Below are 19,181 nucleotides of genomic sequence, written 5' to 3'. Positions count from 1 at the left end.
TAATGTATAAGTCTCCCTATTCAATCATTTCGCAACCCGGTTGTAGTTTATAAAAGTGTCGTCATAGGGTGGACTATATAAGAGCGAGCTGCGATATATATCGGTAAACCAACGTGTTGCTTAGATCTCGGTTTCCTTTCACATAAAAAGAGAAGACAAAAGAGACGAAATATCATTCAGTGAGTGGCATTGCCTGCAGCATATGTACGAATGTATGTTATAGCCCCAATCTATAGTAAGATCTTGTAACCATGAACACCATATTGAGGTCAAGGTCTATCAATTTGACCGGCTCTCGACAATGTAAACCCATAGGATCGGCTATTTATCAATTGTCTATATTATATTCCAGCAGCTTTGTATCAAGAGCTGAACTATAATTGTGTAGTCAACATCCCCTCGTCACATGGTATCTGGCCTGTGATTGGCTGGAGCAACGCAACCTAAAGGCCACCGTAAACCATCACCGCCTCTCCCACACTCCCTTGGCTTCTTTTGGTGAGCCTCTTGTCACGTCCCTTCTTCTCACTGTTTTTGTCGGTGCAGCTTTTCCTGTGAGTAAGCTGTTCTCCCCTCCAAAGTTGTTTGGTCGACGAAAAACTGATTGTGGGGGTCCAGGAGCTGTAACCACCTCGTATCAACAACCCGAGTCCGTGCCGGGTGCGATCTTTCCTTCTCCCCAATCTTCCAGTCTACCTTCACACACCCTATCCGACCTCTATGGCAGCACCACAAGGGGGTTATCCTCCCCAGGAAGGGTATGGCCAACCCGCCTACGGTACCCCGGAACCCACACAGTCCCCGGTTTCTGGGCAAGGTGCGCATCCACCCGCAGCTGGTGGAAAGAAGAAGAGAGCATACGCTGGCGAAGCCTTTGACTTCGGTTCCGGAGCCAATGCTGCGCTTGGTGGACAGCCCACGGCCGGGGGTGCCTACGGAGCTTACCCCCAACAGCCACAGGCCGCAGGATACCAGCAACCCGTCTACGGTGCAGACCCCAACCAGATGCAGGCCGCAGCACCAGCGTACGGTGCGCCTGCTGTTCCTGATGTCTCGCAGATGACACAGCAGTTCGGCGCAATGGGCATGGTCGAGCCGCACCACATGCCACCCCCGCAACCCGTGGCCCAAGCCCCTATGCGACCCCAAGTCCAGCTCAACCAGCTTTATCCGACAGACCTTCGGTCTCAGCCATTCAATGTTGCTGAACTGGACTACCCTCCTCCACCAATTATCTTGCCCCCGGGAGTATGTTACGTGCCATGTGCAAACGGTCGAGATGCTGACAATTGACAGACTAGCGTTTACCCGTCTCCCGAGGCTAACTGCCCTACGAAATATATGCGCTCTACGCTGAACGCAGTGCCAACAACTAATTCTCTCCTGAAGAAATCCAAGTTGCCTTTCGCTCTCGTCATTCAACCCTACGCTTCTCTTCACGACGCCGAGGACCCCATTCCTGTGATTCCCGACCAAGTGATCTCACGATGCCGTCGCTGCCGTTCCTATATCAACCCCTTTGTTACCTTCCTCGACCATGGCCACCGCTGGCGTTGTAACATGTGCAACTTGACAAACGATGTGCCCCAGGCCTTTGATTGGGATTCTACACTGCAGAAGCCTGCTGATCGTGCGCTGCGCCCCGACCTCAATCACAGCATGGTGGAATTCGTCGCGCCGCAAGAGTATATGGTCCGCCCACCGCAGCCCCTCGTCTACCTTTTCCTGATCGATGTGAGCTATTCGTCTGTGACCAGCGGTCTTTTGGCAACCACCGCACGCACCATTAAGGAGAGTCTCGACCGCATTCCCAACGCAGACCGCCGCACACGCCTCGGCTTCATTGCAGTGGACTCAAGCTTGCACTACTTCAGCATCCCTCGGGACAACTCAGAGACCTCGGATCCCCGGATGTTGGTTGTCAGTGACTTGGATGAACCTTTCCTCCCAATCCCCGGTGATCTCCTGGTGACCCTGAGCGAATGTCGGGAGAACATCGAGGTCTTCCTTGACAAGCTGCAGGAAATGTTCCAGAACACCCAGAACAACAGCTGCGCCATGGGCTCGGCATTGCGTGCCGGTTATAAGTTGATCTCTCCTGTTGGAGGAAAGATGACTGTTCTGAGTGCGTCATTGCCTAACATCGGTCACGGAGCACTCACAATGAGAGAAGACAAGAAGGTGCTGGGCACCAGCAAAGAGTCAAGTCTGCTTCAAACAGGAAACTCCTTCTACAAGAGCTTTGCAGTCGAATGCTCCAAGGCACAGGTTTCCGTGGACATGTTCCTCTTCTCATCCCAATACCAGGATGTGGCATCTCTGAGCAACCTGCCCCGCTATACTGGTGGTCAAACCTACTTCTACCCTGGCTGGAGTGCTGCACGGAAGGAGGATGCCATGAAGTACGCCCGTGAATTCTCCGATTACCTGTCTTCAGAGATCGGCTTGGAGGCTGTTCTCCGTGTGCGTGCTACCACAGGTCTGCGCATGAGCACCTTCTACGGTAACTTCTTCAACCGTAGCTCGGATCTCTGTGCCTTCCCGGCCTTCCCTCGTGACCAGGCCTACGTGGTCGAGGTGGCCATTGATGAGACTGTCACCAAACCCGTCGTCTGCATGCAGGCAGCCGTCCTCCACACTACTTGCAACGGTGAACGTCGTATTCGTGTGCTGACCCTCGCCCTGCCCACAACCACCAACCTGGCGGATATCTACGCCTCGGCCGACCAGCAGGCCATCGCTACATTCTTCAGTCACAAGGCCGTCGAGCGCACATTGAGCAGCGGCCTCGAGCCTGCTCGCGAAGCTCTCCAGGCTAAGATGGTGGAGCTGTTGCAGACATACCGCAAGGAGCTCGCCGGTGGCAGCGTCAGCGGCGGTGGCCTCCAGTTCCCTGCCAATCTGAGAGCCTTGCCCGTCCTGTTCCTTGCAATGATGAAGAATGTGAGTTTCTTGCCCCATCTCCCATTATGTTCCTATACTGACTTTTTTTTAGCTTGGTCTTCGCAAGTCTGCCCAGATTCCGACGGATATGCGCTCCGCAGCACTCTGTCTCTTGTCGACCTTGCCATTGCCGCTCCTCATTCAATACATCTACCCTCGGATGTACTCCCTCCATGACATGCCCGACAACGCTGGTGTGCCCGACGAGCAGACTGGCGAGATCGTCCTCCCCCCTGCCGTCAACCTGTCCTCCGGCCGCATCGTTCCCTACGGCCTGTACCTCATCGACGATGGCCAAACCCAGTTCCTCTGGGTTGGCCGCGACGCCGTTCCCCAGCTCATCGAGGACGTCTTTGGTGTGCCCGACAAGACGCAGCTGAGGGTGGGCAAGCAGCTTCTCCCCGACGTGGAAAACGAGTTCAGCCAGCGCGTTCGGGCCGTGGTGGAAAAGAGCCGGGACCACCGGGCCAAGGGTGTGGGCAGCATGATCGTGCCGCACCTGTATGTGGTGCGGGAAGACGGCGAGCCGGGTCTGCGCCTCTGGGCGCTGACCATGCTGGTCGAGGACCGTGCCGACCAGAGCGTCAGCCTGGACCAGTGGATGGGTTCCTTGCAGGAGAAGGTTTGAGTCCTTTGCTCTGGCGGTGTCAGCCAGCACTGACGATGACTTCAGGTCGTGCAGTAATGTCGTCCGCCCTATGAAATGCCATTCACCGCGAGTCCCTGTACCATCACCTTGGGAAAATTGAGTGGCATGTTTGGATTTATCTAGTAGATGGTGGGGTTATAGCCTACTGTACAGGCTCTGGGATTATCTAAGAGTCAATGAGTTTTTATGAGTGTGTCTCCTTGTACTCCCGTATCCTTCGTAATATCCATTTGAGTATCCGTAAATAGTGGAGAAAGGTACCTTTTTCAGCCTCCCAGAGCCTGGTTGATGATGTTAAAAATGGAAAATAACCCTATTCTGGCCAGTGTGACCGAGTGGTTTAAGGTGCCAGATTTAAGATTCCTCGGAATAAAACCCTGGTGGGGCAACCCGCGCGAGTTCGAACCTCGTCGCTGGCATTTTTTTTATAAATTATATTCTGATCATTTTTAGCCCCTATCCGTAACATAGACTGTTTTACATGGAGCTTAGTGCCTCTAATAGTTGCCTCAAATCCAATCAGTGGGGTTCCCCTTGAGACTAGTGAAACCACACTATGCTCCAATCAGAGCCCAACTGCCAGAGTTGTGATTGTGACAAGTTTCGTCTCCCACGCAGTAGCGCCCTGAAACCAGGCCAAATATGATGCGACAAGAAGGACTTTGGCGCTGTGGCGGGGGGGGTACCTGCAGAATACTTGGCCTTTGTGTATGGGTTGGCCAGGCCGGTCAAGTACCCCTCAAGTACCCCTCAGGTGGGGAGAGGTGACCCAAGGTTCAGGGGGATAACATCAACTTCTTAGATCTTAATATCTTTCTTTAGCATCTCTCTCTCCCCCCAATATCTACATCTCCCCCTACTACTCCGTACTTTTACTCTACTCCATCTACTAGTACTCTTCCGGGTTCATTAATTCCAAATTGTCTTAGCCTCCACAGCTTCTGCCCCACTATCCTTACCCGTGAGTTGTTTCTCCAGCTTCACTTCCTTTCTTCTGTCTCTCTCCTGTCTCGGTCTCTCCATCTCCCTCTCCCACGTTTCTGTAAGGGATCCGCATGACCCTCGCTTGAAGCGTCTTGGCTGAATCTCACTAACCATGCCACGTTCTTAGACCTGTGAGCTTCCCGGTCTTTCGGGATCTGGACACCTACCGGTCATATTGTCATATTCCTCTGCTTCTCTTCTCTACGCCGTCGCCTTAGAGTTTGAGCGCCAATTTACTTGCGCAAACGAAAGTAAGACTTGTCCATCGGTTCCCTTCTGCGTTTGCTTGCTCCGCGCTCCCGAGCTCAAGTCTTGAGCTCGAGACTGTATTTTACCATTGCTTGGATTTCTTTGCGACTGCTCCGTTCGTGTGCCCGCGTCAACCTTGTTTCCTTTCCCCGGCCCCCATTTCGTTTCCCATGGATTGTTTACGTCGTTTCTTGCTCCGATTCCCATGGATGTTCCCTGAAGACCTTGAAGCTAATACACAAACGCCTCAGCCTCAGCGTTCTAACCCCGTCGACATGGGACAGCAGAACCCTCCCGCGGGAGGATCTCGAAAGATCTCCTTCAATGTATCCGATCAATATGAAATCCAAGATGTTATTGGCGAAGGTGCCTACGGAGTTGTTTGGTGAGTGGTGCGAGTCTCTCTCCACAGCTCCTCTGACATATTTAGCTCTGCCATTCACAAGCCCTCGGGTCAGAAGGTTGCCATCAAGAAGATCACACCATTCGACCACTCCATGTTCTGCCTGCGTACACTGCGTGAAATGAAGCTGCTGCGATACTTTAACCACGAAAACATTATCTCCATCCTGGACATCCAACGACCCCGCAACTACGAGGGATTCAACGAAGTTTATCTGATTCAAGTACGGTCGAGCGATCAAGAAAAGATGCATGCATGAAGATCGGTGCTAATTTTAACCTGTAGGAGCTGATGGAAACAGACATGCATCGCGTTATCCGCACACAAGATCTCTCCGACGACCACTGCCAATACTTCATCTACCAGACCCTGCGAGCTCTCAAGGCTATGCACTCCGCCAACGTTCTTCACCGAGATCTCAAGCCCTCCAACCTCCTGCTCAACGCCAACTGCGATTTGAAAGTCTGCGACTTCGGTCTGGCACGTTCGGCCGCTTCCACCGACGACAATTCCGGATTCATGACAGAATATGTGGCTACGCGCTGGTACCGTGCGCCCGAAATCATGTTGACATTCAAGGAATACACCAAGGCCATTGATGTGTGGAGTGTCGGCTGCATATTGGCCGAGATGCTGAGCGGGAAGCCTCTATTCCCCGGAAAGGATTGTATGCTTCAGACATAACCCATTCCTCAATTGAAGCATAACTAACCCTCTCCAGATCACCACCAGTTGACCCTTATCCTGGACGTCCTTGGCACACCCACTATGGAAGATTACTACGGCATCAAATCCCGCCGTGCCCGTGAATACATCCGCTCCCTCCCCTTTAAGAAGAAGATTCCCTTCCGTGCCCTCTTCCCCAAGAGCAACGATCTGGCTCTGGACCTGCTCGAGAAGCTACTCGCTTTCAACCCAGCCAAGCGTATCTCCGTCGAGGATGCCCTGCGCCACCCCTACCTCGAACCATACCACGATCCCGATGATGAGCCAACTGCGCCACCTATTCCCGATGGATTCTTTGATTTCGACAAGAACAAGGATGCGCTGAGCAAGGAGCAGTTGAAGGGTGAGTCTGGATAATTTTCGTTACTTTAATATGTACTAACCTATTTAGTCTTGATCTACGAGGAAATCATGCGGTAAATTCGGATATTCGAACCGATCTATCGAGTATCTCAGAGTCATTCTATTCTATTCTGCATGCACTTTGACTTGACAGCGTGTAATTTGATATCATGTTAGAGGTAGCAGGGCCACTCCCAATATGATTATTCAAGTAACCGTATCCATGTAAGCGTATCGTTATAATAAGTTACATCTTTACTCATAAGTAAATGCTCTCTGCAATATATACATAACTCCACGGAGAATCTAGCACAAACCCTCACAACTCACTCATAAACCTCTCAATCCCCTCCGCAACACCCTCAGGACTAGGCTTCGGCGCGCAAACATGCGCCTCAAACCCGAATTCCTGTCGTAGATGATCCCTCGTTGTAGGTCCAATCGTACCAACAAAGACCCGTCGTCCTGCCTTCTCTCCCATATCCCTAGATACAGATGCAGACCCAGAAGAAGAGAACGGCCCTAGTTCCAGAACCCGTAACATAGCCTCACACCCCGTGGGCGAAAACACCACTACCCAAACCACATTCTCCCTCTTCACCACACCAAAATCCCGATCTCGATCCTGGTCTCGAATCCTCTGTAAACAACCCCTAAAAGTCCCCTCAAAGGACCCCATAACCCCAGTCTCATAAACAACCAATTCCTCAACTCCAATCCTCCCACCCGCAAGTTCGGGGTTCATCAATGTCTTGGGAATGATATCCCGCCGAACCTCACCGACGAGGAAGAGGAGTGCTGGTTTGGAATTGGACGTCGAGGCTGAGGTACCAGCAGGGTATAACGCATTATAATGCTCAAGGATCATATGCGCCAGATTCTCACCCGTGCCCGCATCGGCACCGTAGATCGTTGCGTTTGGGAGGTGTTTGTTGCGGAGGGTTGTCAGGCTGCGGGCTGTGGCTGGTCCGACTGTGTAGAGGATTAATGGGGGTTGGGTTGTGGGGATGTTGAAGGTTGCTATTTGATTTAGAGTGTGGTTTAGTATATATTCTATACATTGAGACTCGGGGGATTAGGTGTAGGGAATAGAAGGAATGGGTAGTGTAGTCCAGTTCTTACTATCTTTCTCATCTTCGATCATCTTTGCGAATCCTTCTACGGCGCGCTGACTGGTGAAGATTAGACCGCCGTATTTTCGGTTCTTATGTTCTGTGTCATTGCCATTGCCATTGCCATTGATTTGGTCGTTGGGGGTGGTATCCCCGAATGCGCCAGCGACAAATAGGTCCCGCACTTTGTTCAAGTTCTCCGTGTGGAAGCGGTGTTCGAGGACGGGGACGAAGGTTGGATCATAGTTTTGTGAGAAGAGTTCTTCGTAGCCGTCGTGAGGAGAGGACCTCGTTTTTAGAAGGAGAATTGGGGGCATCGTGTGAGTGTTGGAGTTGTGAAGTTGAAAATCGGAGGTTGGATATCTTATCGGTTGCGGGGAGACTCCGAGGTTCGTGTTACCCGGTCTTTGGTTGGTTCTCTTTGGATATTGTTGACTGTTGTATGTATATGTTGCTGGCTGTTGCTGGCTGTTGCTAGTTGGGTATTGCTTTATGCAATGGAATTGTGCGCAATGACTTTATCCTCATTTAGTTCAACTTTTCTGCTCTGATACTCCATAGTGGGATGAAAGCAACTAATTCTGGGATCAGTCCTTGCCAACGCTATAGGGATGACAAGGCATTGGCCCCTGCAATCCGTGTGGAGGCAGGGTCTGCTAATCTACCGAACCACTCCAAACACAAGGAAATCAGATTGAGTCTAGGAATCGGCTTATATACACATTAAAAACACAAACTACTGATCGTCCAGAACGTGCAGGTACTTCTTCTCCTCACGAGCCTCACGCTCCGTGGCGGGAGGAAGGTCATAGTAGGAAGCACTGCGGTAGCCCTGCAGGTAGTGGAAGGTCAGGTTGGCCAGGTCGGCAGTCTCCTCCATGCCCAGGTCCTTGAAGGTCTTGGCTGTGGGGTCGATCTCCTGGTCGAGGAACTCGCGTTCCACCTCGTCAGCGGACATGGTATGCCACCAGAGATACTTGTTGAGGTAGTGGGCGAGGGGCTTGAGGATGGGCTTGGGGAGGTTGATGTGACGGCGCTTCTTGATGATTTCGCGGTCGACCAGCTCGGCGATCTCGGCGGTCGAGTAGTTCTTGGGTCCGTACAGCTCGAATGTTTGACCGGCGGTGGTGTCGTCGTGCAGCATGCGCTCCAGAGCGGTTCCGACGTCGATGGCCTATATTTGTTAGTTGGTCATTTAGTGCTGTTGGGACTGTCTTACGTGGACGGGCCAGTAGCGCTCCTGCATGTGGTTGGCAGTGAAGACGTTGCCAACCTTGGCAAGCTTGTGGAGGAGGTTGTCCTCGAAACCGAACATGGGAGCGGGACGGACGATGGTGGTCTCGGGGTAGATGTTGCGGGCGACCTCCTCACCCCAGGCCTGTATTCATCAGTCTCTTGCACGCGGGTTTCTTGTTCGGACCTTCCGCAGATCACTGACCTTGGTAGCGAAGAACTCGGAGGGCGAGTCCCGGCGGGCATTGTAGGAGGAAACGTGAACGAAGCGGTCGACATCGTACTTGGCGACAGCATCCGCAATGCGCTCAACACCGTCCACATGGACATCCTCGTAGGAGAAGTTCCTGATATCGTCAGCAGCTATTCAGCGATATATACTAATTCACTAACTTGGTGGGGTATTGGCGGCCGACAAGGTTGTAGACAATGTCGGAGTGACGAACGCTCTCCTCGATGGACTGGGTGTTGCGCAGGTCGTATTCCTACAACAGTTAGATACTTCCTCCAAGCACGCATACAAGCAAGCTCATACCAAGAACACAACACGGCCAAGATCACCAGTGACCTTCAAGTGTCTCTTCGACATCTCCTCACGGTAAGGAACGACAACGGTGCATCCCTGGCGAGCTGCGGGCCATCAGTCACGATCCAATTGCGATATTGCAGCCTCAACCTACCGAGCTTATTGACAATGTAACGACCAAGGAAACCAGTGGCACCGAAGACGGTCGCAGTGTGACCTAGAAACGAGTGAGCAATGGGCCGAGGATCAAAGTGGGAAGGCTAGCTACCTCCAAGCGAGGATCTATACAGATAGCGCGTTAGCAAGCAAGAACAATAGACCCTATTAGCTTCAATTGATCACTTACCGGCCACCCTGGACCTTCACCAGCGGCTTGCCAGTGCGGGTGATGGCCACATCCTGGAGGCTGCGGCGCTGGAACTGAACCTGAACCCGGGGCGCGAATGGCCGCGCTAGGGCAGAGTTGATGGTACGGGACTTCTGCATGGTCTCTTATGAAGTGTATCTCTCGAGACCAGCGAATTGGAGCGGAGTGTTGCCAAGAAGGGCGTGGTGATGTGCGATGGGCTTTCGCAGCGTCGAGTCGGAAGAACCGCACGGGACTGGTGCGCTAGTCCTGATTCGGAATGCACACTTTGTTTCTGGACCAGCAGCAATTCAGGTTCAATGCAGTTTCAATTGATTTAAGATTGTGTGTAGGGGCCTTTTATGGTGTTACAATGTGTTTGGTCTGCTCAATTTGTGTATTTTCTCCTTGTGGTGTCCCTGTTGGTGAAATCACCGTTATGATCTGACAACACGGGGCCTGTGATTGGATGTTCCCCAGCTTTACTATGCTCTGGCTATATATCAATATGGGCTCACTCCATCCGCACGGCTTTCCATCGGGTTAGACAGTGCCATTGGAGCTTCTTAGCTTACTGCTATGTAATATCCTCGATATTCATCTAGGTATTTGGAGATCTGGGAGGTTCACTGCCTACTAAGGAGGTATTTATCTATATATTGACAATGTATAGAGTATACAGGTCTTAAATGTTATGATCACCTATTCTGTTCCAATAGATTGATCCTTTTCTAACATCTCGTTCAGCTAACAGAATAACTGAAGAGCATATCCTGCAGCACAATAACTAGTCCAGTCATGACGGGAAACTATCCATTCACATATGGGCACGCATCTACTAGACACACGCACCTCGAACCGTCCTGCTGCAGCCCCAGCAAAAACAAATAAATCCACAGAAAGTAACAGATGAAAACTGTCTTGCCAACAAAATAAAACCGACAAAAATAAAAAAACGACGGCTTTGTCGCGTGGTGGTTCCAAAGATTTGTAAGAGGAGTTTTGTGGGCAAACCACGGTCATCTCTGGTAAAAGGCAAGAAATGAGTTCTGAACTAGCTTGTCCCACTCCTCAGGTAGCAGTCCCTATTGACCTACTTAACACCCTGGTTTGCCCAATTAGGCAGTGCCCCCACAGTAGTTGGTCGATGTTCGAGTCGAGCTTCGCGCGAATTATTTATTTTATTTGACCCCGCATAATCAGCTTAGCTACCGCCCGACAGCTCACAACCTACCTAGGTAGACAACAACAATACTTCATTTTCACCGTTCCCTCTTATACCATATCAATTCACCATGTCCTCTGCCGCCTGTATCTTCTGCAAAATCATCAAGGGTATGTCTAATCCCATCACCGCTCACGAGTCTTCGTTCGCGCATCCTCACCGTGGACGAGACAAGACGTCATACCTGTTCAAGTGATTTAACTGACACCTTCCCCGTTGTATAGGTGATATCCCTTCCTTAAAGCTCTTCGAGAGTGAAAAGGTCTTTGCTTTCCTCGATATCCAGCCACTGAGCCGTGGCCATGCGGTGCGAACTCCCTTTCCTTCCCCCGCATCCGTATTCACTGCGTTCCTGGTGAAACCGATGTGCGTCTGTCATCCAGACTCGTGACTCGGTTTCTCCATTAGCGCTCATAGGATATAGAGTAGAGATGAGGAATATCAAACTGACAGGATGATAGCTCGTCATTCCCAAATTCCACGGCGCTAAACTGACTGATCTCCCCGACGAAGACCTGGTTGAGATTCTGGTAAGTGCATCGGATCATAAACCCGGATAATGTGAAAAGGAGAGAGGAGGTTTATGTTTCCAAGCTCTGCTCGTGATTGACGCGAGGTTACATCACTGGGGTCTTGGATGGCCCCCAAGGTCCCTGGGACGAGACGCCGGAGAATAAATGGCTGACCGGATTTTGTACAGCCCGTTGCAAAGAAGATTGCCAAAGCTAGTGGTGCCGCTGATTTCAATATCCTGCAGAACAATGGCCGGATTGCGCACCAGGTTGTTGACCATGTAAGTTTGAATTGCCCTCTTTGATATTGTATAATGCTGATGCTTCTGTTTTAGGTTCACTTCCACATGGTATGTTATATTCATAAGATAAATGCTTCCTTTGGAGCTTGGAGATGGCCGTTATGTACTAACGAGATATTTAGATCCCCAAGCCCAACGAGGAGGAGGGTTTGGGCATTGGCTGGCCTACCCAGGCAACAGATATGGACAAGCTCAAGGCTCTCCACGAGGAGATCAAGTCCAAGATGTAATGTGCTCTTTTTGGACATCGAGGTAAAAGCCAATGACAAAATGGAATTGTTCCATCCCAGTTCCTAGATGTCCAATGAACCAATAGTCAATTGAACCCACTCGTCATTTACGACCCCGATAAATTAACAAAAACTATTGTATATTCTCTAGCCGGTTACCCAAAACCCATATCTGTATCTGTATATACTACAAAATGCCAACCAGATTCTAAATATCCAACATGACCATCAAAACCAAATACCAAATCAATCCCAACTTATGCAGACGCATCCTTCTTCTCAGCATTGGGATAGAACTCAATCTTCCCATCACCCTTCACAACACCAGTGCGATCATACAAGGAACGAGCCCGCACATACGGGTCGATAACCCAGTACTGCTTCCGGAGCTGCTCAACCAACCCATTGCGCTTCTCCTCAGCAGCAGAGACAGCGGCAGTCTCCTTCTTGAAGCTGGCGCGGATCCACTCGATCGTGATATCCTGGATCTCCTTGGCCAGCTGTTGACGCTCGGCCAACAGCGAGTCGCGCGTTTCCTTGTCGGCCATCTTGGGATTCTCCTCGCCCTGGATCTCGACGTACTTATATTCCCAGTCTTCGTCGCCTTCGAGTTCCTTCATGATTTGGCTGGGGTGGATGAACTTTTCGAGATCCTGGCGGTTTTTGGTGAAATGGATTTTGGCTGCGACAACTGGGTCGAGCCAGCCCTTGATTACGCTCCAGATGCCTGTGGTAATGTTAGAATAGAAGTGAGTTGTATGAAGGAGGGGGTACAAACTCGAGAAGAGCCAGGGTGCCTTGTGAATGAGAACTGTTCCGAGGGATTCGGGGTAGTTGGCCTCAAAGCACTTGATCATGAACTTCACAGGAGCATAATCCTAGACAAGGTTAGTACAAGTGACAAACCAACAGAGCAGGAATCATACCATGTTAGCAATACCAAAGTCAGTCATATCAAAGACAATAGTAGCAGTCTCAATGGGCGGAGCAAGCAACAAGCGCGCAGTCTCAATCGTATAAACAGTAAACCGCTCCAGACCCTCATTATCCTGATCACCAGCCTTATGCAAACGAACCCTCACAACACAAATAGGCCGACCAGCCCGATCAACCCCATGCAAGAAACTCTTGCCAAGACGCATCTGCGTCAAGAAATCATCACCCTTCTTCTTCTCCTTGGGGTCAGAGCCCTGCGACTGCTTCAGCGCAAGCGCCTCGCCATTGAACATGATGTCGTCGTCGACATGCATCTCCTGCAGTCGCCAGCGCATCGTCGAAATCAGCATCACGAGCGCCTTCTTCGTGTCCCACTTGCGCGCACGCAGGAATCGGAGGAGCAGCGCGTCCGGGTTATCGCCTTTGACCATGCCCCAGAATGCCGTGCGGATCTCTTCTGGTTTCATGTCTTCCAGTGCTTGCTTGTATTCCTTTGACTGGCCGTACTTGTCGTCGCCTTCTGGTGCAATGATTGGAGAGGCGCCACTCTCTGGAGTGGCGCTTTTGCTGTCGTCTTCATCGCGGCTGCCCCAGAGTGACCATTTGCCTTTGGATTTCTTCTTGTCCGGCGCCGGACTGGAGGCGGCGGGTTCGCTGGTCGACTGGCGGCTTGGGGCTTCGATGTCTCCCAGGTCTACACCAAAGACTTTCAGGGTTAGGACCCAGAATTCCTTCAGCTTGACCTCTTGCTCTGGGGTGAGGTTCCCGACTGTTCCGGGCGCTGGCTCGGCAGGCATCGTTTCGAGGGTATCAATTACACCGATGAAGTTCAGGGATTGGTTTTGTCGAGGAAGCCGAGGCGAGGGAACTTCTGTTGTCTTTGGGCTGTTGTAGTATTTGTCCTGGAGCCAGGCGCCTCCTCCAACTGCTAGAAGGGTGAACGAGAGGGTCCAAAAAGACGCGGCCTTCCTGGGCTCTGTCGGGTATGTGGAGTACGAACGAAATGAACGTCGAGGGAAGGGTTTAGCCGAGGAACGGAGACGACAGAGAGTCGAGCCAGCACGCATATGCAGGGTGGTTGTGGTGAAGTGTGTAGACGGAACAGTGTGAGAGAAGAAGAACCAAGGAGGCAAATGAAGATGACGATGCGGGGAAGATCTTCGCCTAACAAACTACAAATCAATTACTATGAACTTCTCCTTATATAATCTTCAATTACTACGGAGTACATCAATCGACTCAACGTTAACGTTATAGTTAACATTAGAAGTGTCGCGTGTGCCCAACCCGGAGATCAACACCCCTCCGCAAATCACCAAGTCCGATAATCAAATTGCCTCGCTCTCCTCCTCCATACTTAAAGACCCTTGATCTGCTTAACCAACAATCTCTCAACTCACACATAAACACACAATGGACCGACCACGATCAACCTCGCGCCCTCGGCCCTCATCACGACCAACAACCCCTCTTCGCCCAAGCTCGCGCTCTTCACTACGAGAAGCACACGGATATGGAAACAGCATCGGCACCGCGGGATACACACAACCAGCCATAAATGCCTTGGAACCACAATTCGCCGAGCTGGCCGACTCCATGGCAGATCTGGAGGCCAATTTCATGCACCTGCAGCTGATGCACGAGAGCCTGACGCGCTTCAGCGAGAGCTTCGCCAGTTTCCTCTACGGATTGAATATGAATGCCTTCTGTGTTGATTTCCCAGAGGTATGATTGAAAACGCGTACAACGGGGGAATAATGCGTGACTGGTACTGATTCATTGAATAGGCGCCCATTGCCGATTCCTTTAAGAGAGCTAAACAACAGGAAGAAGAGAAAGGTATTAAGGGAATAAGAACCATATCCATGATTCATGATGCAGTTTTGCTAATCGGTTCTCTAGAGGAGGAAGCAGAGCCTACGCGACCGGCTGATGATGGCGAGATGACTTTTATGTGGGTTGGCCGTTGAGCTGGACGATGCTCATACTAGAGAACAGCTCATACTAGAGAACACTTGCTGACTATTCTTGCCTTGCAGGACTACCGATACGACCTTTGTTGAGAATCCCCCGAGCACTGTCTCCTCTAAACCGACCTCCAAGTACAGTGCGGCTGGGCGCGTCGCGTCGCGAGGTACTGCCCGCGGAGGGGCGACTAGTCGGTACACGACCAGAGGGACTGCGCGCGGTGCTGCGCGCGGTGCTCGACCGAGTGCGCTGCCTCGGGGAAGGGGAACTGGGACGAGGTAACGAGTCTCTCTTTATGATGAGAAGTGCCCATCCCCAGAGACGTAGCAGCATAGCGCATTTGTCCATGCGACAGGCCATGTGCAAGTTCAGGTGATAGTCTATCGCGACAGTGCGATAGACTATTGACTATTGGTCTTTTATATTGGACCTGAGCTATGCTCGGATGGGCCTATCTAGAGAACCCCCTGTATCTACAAGCTTATGATTCCCACATGGAGAGATAAACATTATTAAGCCACATACCATATAAGCGCGACAGGTTGTACAACATGAAAGAGAGACTCCATGTAAGCGCAGAGTCAAATAGCATATAGACTACTGTAAGTATGCATGTCATGTATAGATGGACACTTCTGCCAATCTCCGGCGGTAAATCGGAGGGGCGAAAAACCACCGCCCGCAACCTCCGACAATCATCCAAGTACGAAGAACCAGAGACATCCATTGCGCAAGCTGTCTATTGTTGAATAAGTTGGATAGACTGTGCCATTCAGCCCAAGTCAAGTGATTTGTGACGTGTGGGCTACAAATCCGCTATTCATTCGGCTATTGTCTCTCCTTCGTTTGCCATCGTGAGCCCTTTTGGTCTATATGGTATTGATCGCAGCTGACATTGTTCTTATAGCTGCAATGCTGGCCCTATTCAGGGGGAGTCCTTGAGGCTGTACCTGGTTGCTTCTGATCCAGCCTCTCCCTTGGATCTTCGCATTCAACCTCCGAAGCGCCTCTGAATAGAGGGAGCTTAGGTTGGCCCTATTTGCATTGTGCCATTGCATTGTCACTTGTTTGCTACATCTGAATCTCGTCCCTATCATCTCTTTCCCTCCATCTTTTCATCTTTTCCATTCCTTTCCTTCTCTTGCCCTCTAGTGCCTGATCGTCTCATCCAATATGGCGACTCTCGATTCTGTGCAAATTCTTTCCGAAGCAGCATTCGGCTGCGGTAAGCACTGGAACTGGCATTGCTCCTTTTCCACGCTGACTTCTGATAGAACATCTTGCGGCCTTCCTCTCCAAGGACGAGAAGACTGCTGCCCAGTTCAAGAATGAGTTTCGTAAGCATGACAAGATGCTGGCTCCGTACTCCAAGACCGAGACGGTTGCTGTACCAACGACTGGTCTTCGAACTGTCGAGTCTTTGAAGCCAAAATACCACTGCTTGAGCTGCTCAGAGACTTGCTTGCGCACCAAACGAAAGGCGCATACCGCAGAAACTGGACATCAATTTTGTATGCTGGCATCATCTTTCAATGTTGTTCATTGCTAATACACATCAGACATGGAATCTCGCAGTCGCTATGTCTTCTGTGAGAGCTGCAAAGATTTCATTTATGACCATGGCCTGGACAGAATCCGTGGTCCGTCTGGAAAATTTGAAATTGGTGGTGAGTTCCAGGCAATTCCGCAACCCAGTACATTGTGTTTCTCAGAGACTGACGTCTGATAGAAGGTCGAGCGATTTGGGCTGAGGACTCGGCCTCCGAGGTCTATGTCAAGAACAACGCTTACAAGAATCCATGCATGAAACGAGGCGCTCGTGGCGTATGGAACATGGGACAGACCTGCTATCAAGCCGTCATCCTCCAAGCCCTTCTTCACGACCCGACTCTCAATGCCTATTTCCTGGCAGGTGGTCATGATGTCCACACGTGCCAGAGGCCATCCTGTCTCGCCTGTGCGACCGCCGAGGTATTCACCGATTTCAACAGCGGCGAGAGAGCCGAGGCCGTCTCAGCTGCTACCCTCCTTTATTACGGTTGGGATGCGTCCAAGGTATGTGGACATTCAGATGAGCGAATAGAACAACCAGCTAACTTCTTTACTTCCAGGAAATGGCTGGATACCGCCAGCAAGATGCACACGAATACTTTCAGTTCCTAGTCAACGGTCTCCACTCCTGCACGCCCGGCCACGCTGAGAGCTACGACAAGAAATGCACCTGTTTCTTCCATCAGATGTTCTACGGCGAGCTACGCAGCAGCGTCATGTGCCACAAATGCGGCCAGACAACTAATACCCACGACCCAATGGCCGACCTCAGTCTTGACATCCAGCTCCAGAACAAGAAGCGCAAGCTAGGTCGCGCGACTACTTCTTCTACTGCTAATCTGATTGGCTGTCTCGAGAGTTTCACTGCTCCCGAAGACCTCCACGCAGATGCAGCTTACCACTGCGAAAAATGCGGAAATACCCCCCAGCGCGCATCCAAGCGTCTGCAGATTCGCAAGCTGCCTGTTATCCTGTGCATGCAGCTGAAGGTTCGTATCATGCCATTGACCCTCTCACACCACATTCTAACTTTTATAGCGCTATGAACACACCTCGGCCTCATCTGAGAAGGTGGATGGCCACATTGATTTCCCCTTGACTGTCAACATGCTGCCCTACACCGTTAAGAAGGATAACCAGCCCGTCGATATGTCCAAGTACATTTACGAACTCTCGACCGTCATCGTCCACCAAGGGACAATGGATACCGGTCATTACTTTGCCTACACTCGTCTTGGAGGTGACAAGGTTTGTCATACATTCAAATGCCTTTTCTGATATGTGCTTATGCTGATATACTCATTTCTAGTGGGTATTGATGGATGACAACAAGGTCACCGTCGCCAGCGTTGCCGATGTCCTCCGCCAGGATGCTTATCTCTTGTTTTACAGCATTCGTTCTGTTCGTTCTGATGGGCGACGATAGGCAACGCTTATGGGACGTTAGGCTAACAGGAGAATTACTGCAGATCAATATGGAACTATGGGATGGCGTTTTCTGCTTTTTTTGATATGCATTGTACAGACTTAGAACCTGGGGACTTGTTTACTATCGATGAAATTGATCATGCTGTTCTCACTTTGCCTTGATGTGTAGTGTATTTCTACAGAAGGTCTTCAACGGTTCTCGACTGTAGGTCGTACTAGAGGGAATATAGAGACCGAGTATACGGGTCCACCTTGCTTACAGCCCTACGAAGCAGCATGCACGGGCACCAGACCAGGCACAGCCATCTAGAACGTCCATCTCGTGCAATCCAAGATCTACAACCACAGACCAAAGACAAGGCAGAGAAACAGAGCAAGCAATACTCCATCACCACCCCATCCAGACCCCTCAAGCCCATCTCAAGCAGAGCTGATAGAAAAGAGGAAACAAAAATCCCAGAGAAAAATTCCGTCATTGAAATAGGATAAGAAAAAAACCAGGATTCGGGAATAACATGACATCCTTGTTTTTCACGACTCTTCACAACAACCCCCAAAACCTCCACTCGAGCCAAAGTGAATTAAAAAGAATCCACATCCGAGACATCGTCTCCGACATCTTTCATTGCATCAAAACATCAAAGACGCCATTTTTGAGCTCGTCTGAAACATTCCTCCACTGGACGCTACCGTAGTCGAGCCGGGCACGTAGATGGATTTCGTGGATGTGAACGGTTCGAGAGGAGGGAGTCAGAAATGGACATGGTTTTTTTTGTTCGCTTAGCGGTACTGTGAAGGTTGAATTGTTAGTTTGGGGTCCTGTATGTGTATTTGTGTGGACATGTGTTGGTGGTGGATGGTGATATTGTGCGAGTTCCATTGTTGAATTCTCATGTCGTGGATGTGTACGATGCGCGATGTGTTTTCGAATTGGGATAACTGTCGAGCGAAGGGTGAACAAACCTTGTTGAAACCGATGTCCGTGGACTTCTCACGGAAGCACTGACGGCAGATGTTCATCTGTAATCCATGTTAGCCACTTGGATCCAATGCCAAATCACACATTCATAATGAATGCCGGGAAAGAGGTTTCCATACACCGTACTTGCGGATGAGACCGGCGCGGTGGGAGCAGACACGGCTGTTCATCGGACACAAGTTAGCAAATCCCATTCCTTATTGTTGATCGCTTCCTCCATTCATTCTCGAAGTCGTCTGCTTCCATTCTCGGGGTTTATAGGGTGAACACACCATTCGCGGGAGCCCTTGCCGTACCTATCGGGGAACCAGTCAGCTTGATCTTTTTTTTCGAGATTGGGTATGCCTGTGTGCGCTTGAAGGTTGACTTACTTGCGGGGGCGGCTGTACCAAACGCTCTCGTGAGTCATCTTGAGGTTTTGAAGGCGGGACCTGGGAGTTGACGGGGTTGTTGACGAGACGAGAGTCGGCGGCGCTGGGTGTTGAAGAGTCGAAGGCTTAGGTTCAATTTTGCGTTGTGTGCTTCCCGAACGGGGAG

The 19,181-nt window shown here is 50.8% G+C and overlaps 9 protein-coding genes across 9 annotated transcripts; 5 read left to right on the top strand and 4 right to left on the bottom strand.

Annotated features, from left to right (window-relative positions):
- Positions 1-720: 720 nt before the first annotated feature.
- On the top strand, positions 721-3,628 carry PENARI_c004G00247 (COPII subunit SEC24; the record flags this gene model as incomplete). The annotated part of the gene is made up of 4 exons (XM_022628876.1): positions 721-1,248; positions 1,297-2,943; positions 2,996-3,565; positions 3,617-3,628. The coding sequence occupies 4 exons, from the start codon at positions 721-723 to the stop codon at positions 3,626-3,628; spliced, it is 2,757 nt and encodes a 918-aa protein (XP_022491176.1).
- A 1,367-nt stretch (positions 3,629-4,995) lies between these two features.
- On the top strand, positions 4,996-6,374 carry PENARI_c004G10815 (mitogen-activated protein kinase; the record flags this gene model as incomplete). The annotated part of the gene is made up of 5 exons (XM_022629420.1): positions 4,996-5,210; positions 5,256-5,451; positions 5,514-5,895; positions 5,950-6,297; positions 6,346-6,374. 5 exons carry the CDS (start codon positions 4,996-4,998, stop codon positions 6,372-6,374), a joined length of 1,170 nt encoding a protein of 389 aa, XP_022490921.1.
- A 241-nt stretch (positions 6,375-6,615) lies between these two features.
- On the bottom strand, positions 6,616-7,725 carry PENARI_c004G06224 (uroporphyrinogen-III synthase HEM4; the record flags this gene model as incomplete). The annotated part of the gene is made up of 2 exons (XM_022629185.1): positions 6,616-7,316; positions 7,419-7,725. The coding sequence occupies 2 exons, from the start codon at positions 7,723-7,725 to the stop codon at positions 6,616-6,618; spliced, it is 1,008 nt and encodes a 335-aa protein (XP_022490720.1).
- A 419-nt stretch (positions 7,726-8,144) lies between these two features.
- Positions 8,145-9,653, bottom strand: PENARI_c004G10269 (complex I NDUFA9 subunit family protein; the record flags this gene model as incomplete). Its single annotated transcript, XM_022629385.1, has 8 exons — positions 8,145-8,582; positions 8,628-8,786; positions 8,847-8,988; positions 9,035-9,126; positions 9,177-9,271; positions 9,322-9,384; positions 9,436-9,449; positions 9,514-9,653. 8 exons carry the CDS (start codon positions 9,651-9,653, stop codon positions 8,145-8,147), a joined length of 1,143 nt encoding a protein of 380 aa, XP_022490804.1.
- A 1,155-nt stretch (positions 9,654-10,808) lies between these two features.
- Positions 10,809-11,782, top strand: PENARI_c004G02358 (HIT family protein; the record flags this gene model as incomplete). The annotated part of the gene is made up of 6 exons (XM_022628980.1): positions 10,809-10,848; positions 10,963-11,045; positions 11,200-11,268; positions 11,439-11,531; positions 11,586-11,600; positions 11,675-11,782. The coding sequence occupies 6 exons, from the start codon at positions 10,809-10,811 to the stop codon at positions 11,780-11,782; spliced, it is 408 nt and encodes a 135-aa protein (XP_022490792.1).
- A 257-nt stretch (positions 11,783-12,039) lies between these two features.
- On the bottom strand, positions 12,040-13,785 carry PENARI_c004G03995 (CRAL-TRIO domain-containing protein; the record flags this gene model as incomplete). The annotated part of the gene is made up of 3 exons (XM_022629066.1): positions 12,040-12,509; positions 12,561-12,660; positions 12,709-13,785. The coding sequence occupies 3 exons, from the start codon at positions 13,783-13,785 to the stop codon at positions 12,040-12,042; spliced, it is 1,647 nt and encodes a 548-aa protein (XP_022491141.1).
- Positions 13,786-14,131: 346 nt separating this feature from the next.
- Positions 14,132-15,021, top strand: PENARI_c004G06035 (DASH complex subunit DAM1; the record flags this gene model as incomplete). The annotated part of the gene is made up of 5 exons (XM_022629174.1): positions 14,132-14,443; positions 14,506-14,557; positions 14,621-14,672; positions 14,758-14,930; positions 15,017-15,021. The coding sequence occupies 5 exons, from the start codon at positions 14,132-14,134 to the stop codon at positions 15,019-15,021; spliced, it is 594 nt and encodes a 197-aa protein (XP_022490992.1).
- Positions 15,022-15,859: 838 nt separating this feature from the next.
- PENARI_c004G06011 (uncharacterized protein) lies at positions 15,860-17,663 on the top strand (the record flags this gene model as incomplete). The annotated part of the gene is made up of 7 exons (XM_022629171.1): positions 15,860-15,911; positions 15,961-16,197; positions 16,246-16,353; positions 16,416-16,741; positions 16,798-17,226; positions 17,276-17,485; positions 17,547-17,663. 7 exons carry the CDS (start codon positions 15,860-15,862, stop codon positions 17,661-17,663), a joined length of 1,479 nt encoding a protein of 492 aa, XP_022491018.1.
- A 782-nt stretch (positions 17,664-18,445) lies between these two features.
- On the bottom strand, positions 18,446-19,053 carry PENARI_c004G05912 (40S ribosomal protein uS14; the record flags this gene model as incomplete). The annotated part of the gene is made up of 5 exons (XM_022629166.1): positions 18,446-18,454; positions 18,629-18,685; positions 18,764-18,806; positions 18,917-18,940; positions 19,016-19,053. 5 exons carry the CDS (start codon positions 19,051-19,053, stop codon positions 18,446-18,448), a joined length of 171 nt encoding a protein of 56 aa, XP_022491167.1.
- Between the last annotated feature and the right edge of the window lie 128 nt (positions 19,054-19,181).

The sequence above is a fragment of the Penicillium arizonense genome, assembly GCF_001773325.1.
Source record: "Penicillium arizonense strain CBS 141311 chromosome Unknown PENARI_contig004, whole genome shotgun sequence".
Classification (NCBI taxonomy): domain Eukaryota; kingdom Fungi; phylum Ascomycota; class Eurotiomycetes; order Eurotiales; family Aspergillaceae; genus Penicillium; species Penicillium arizonense.
Note: the sequence above shows the minus strand (reverse complement) of the source record. Positions and strands in the feature narration are given on the sequence as shown.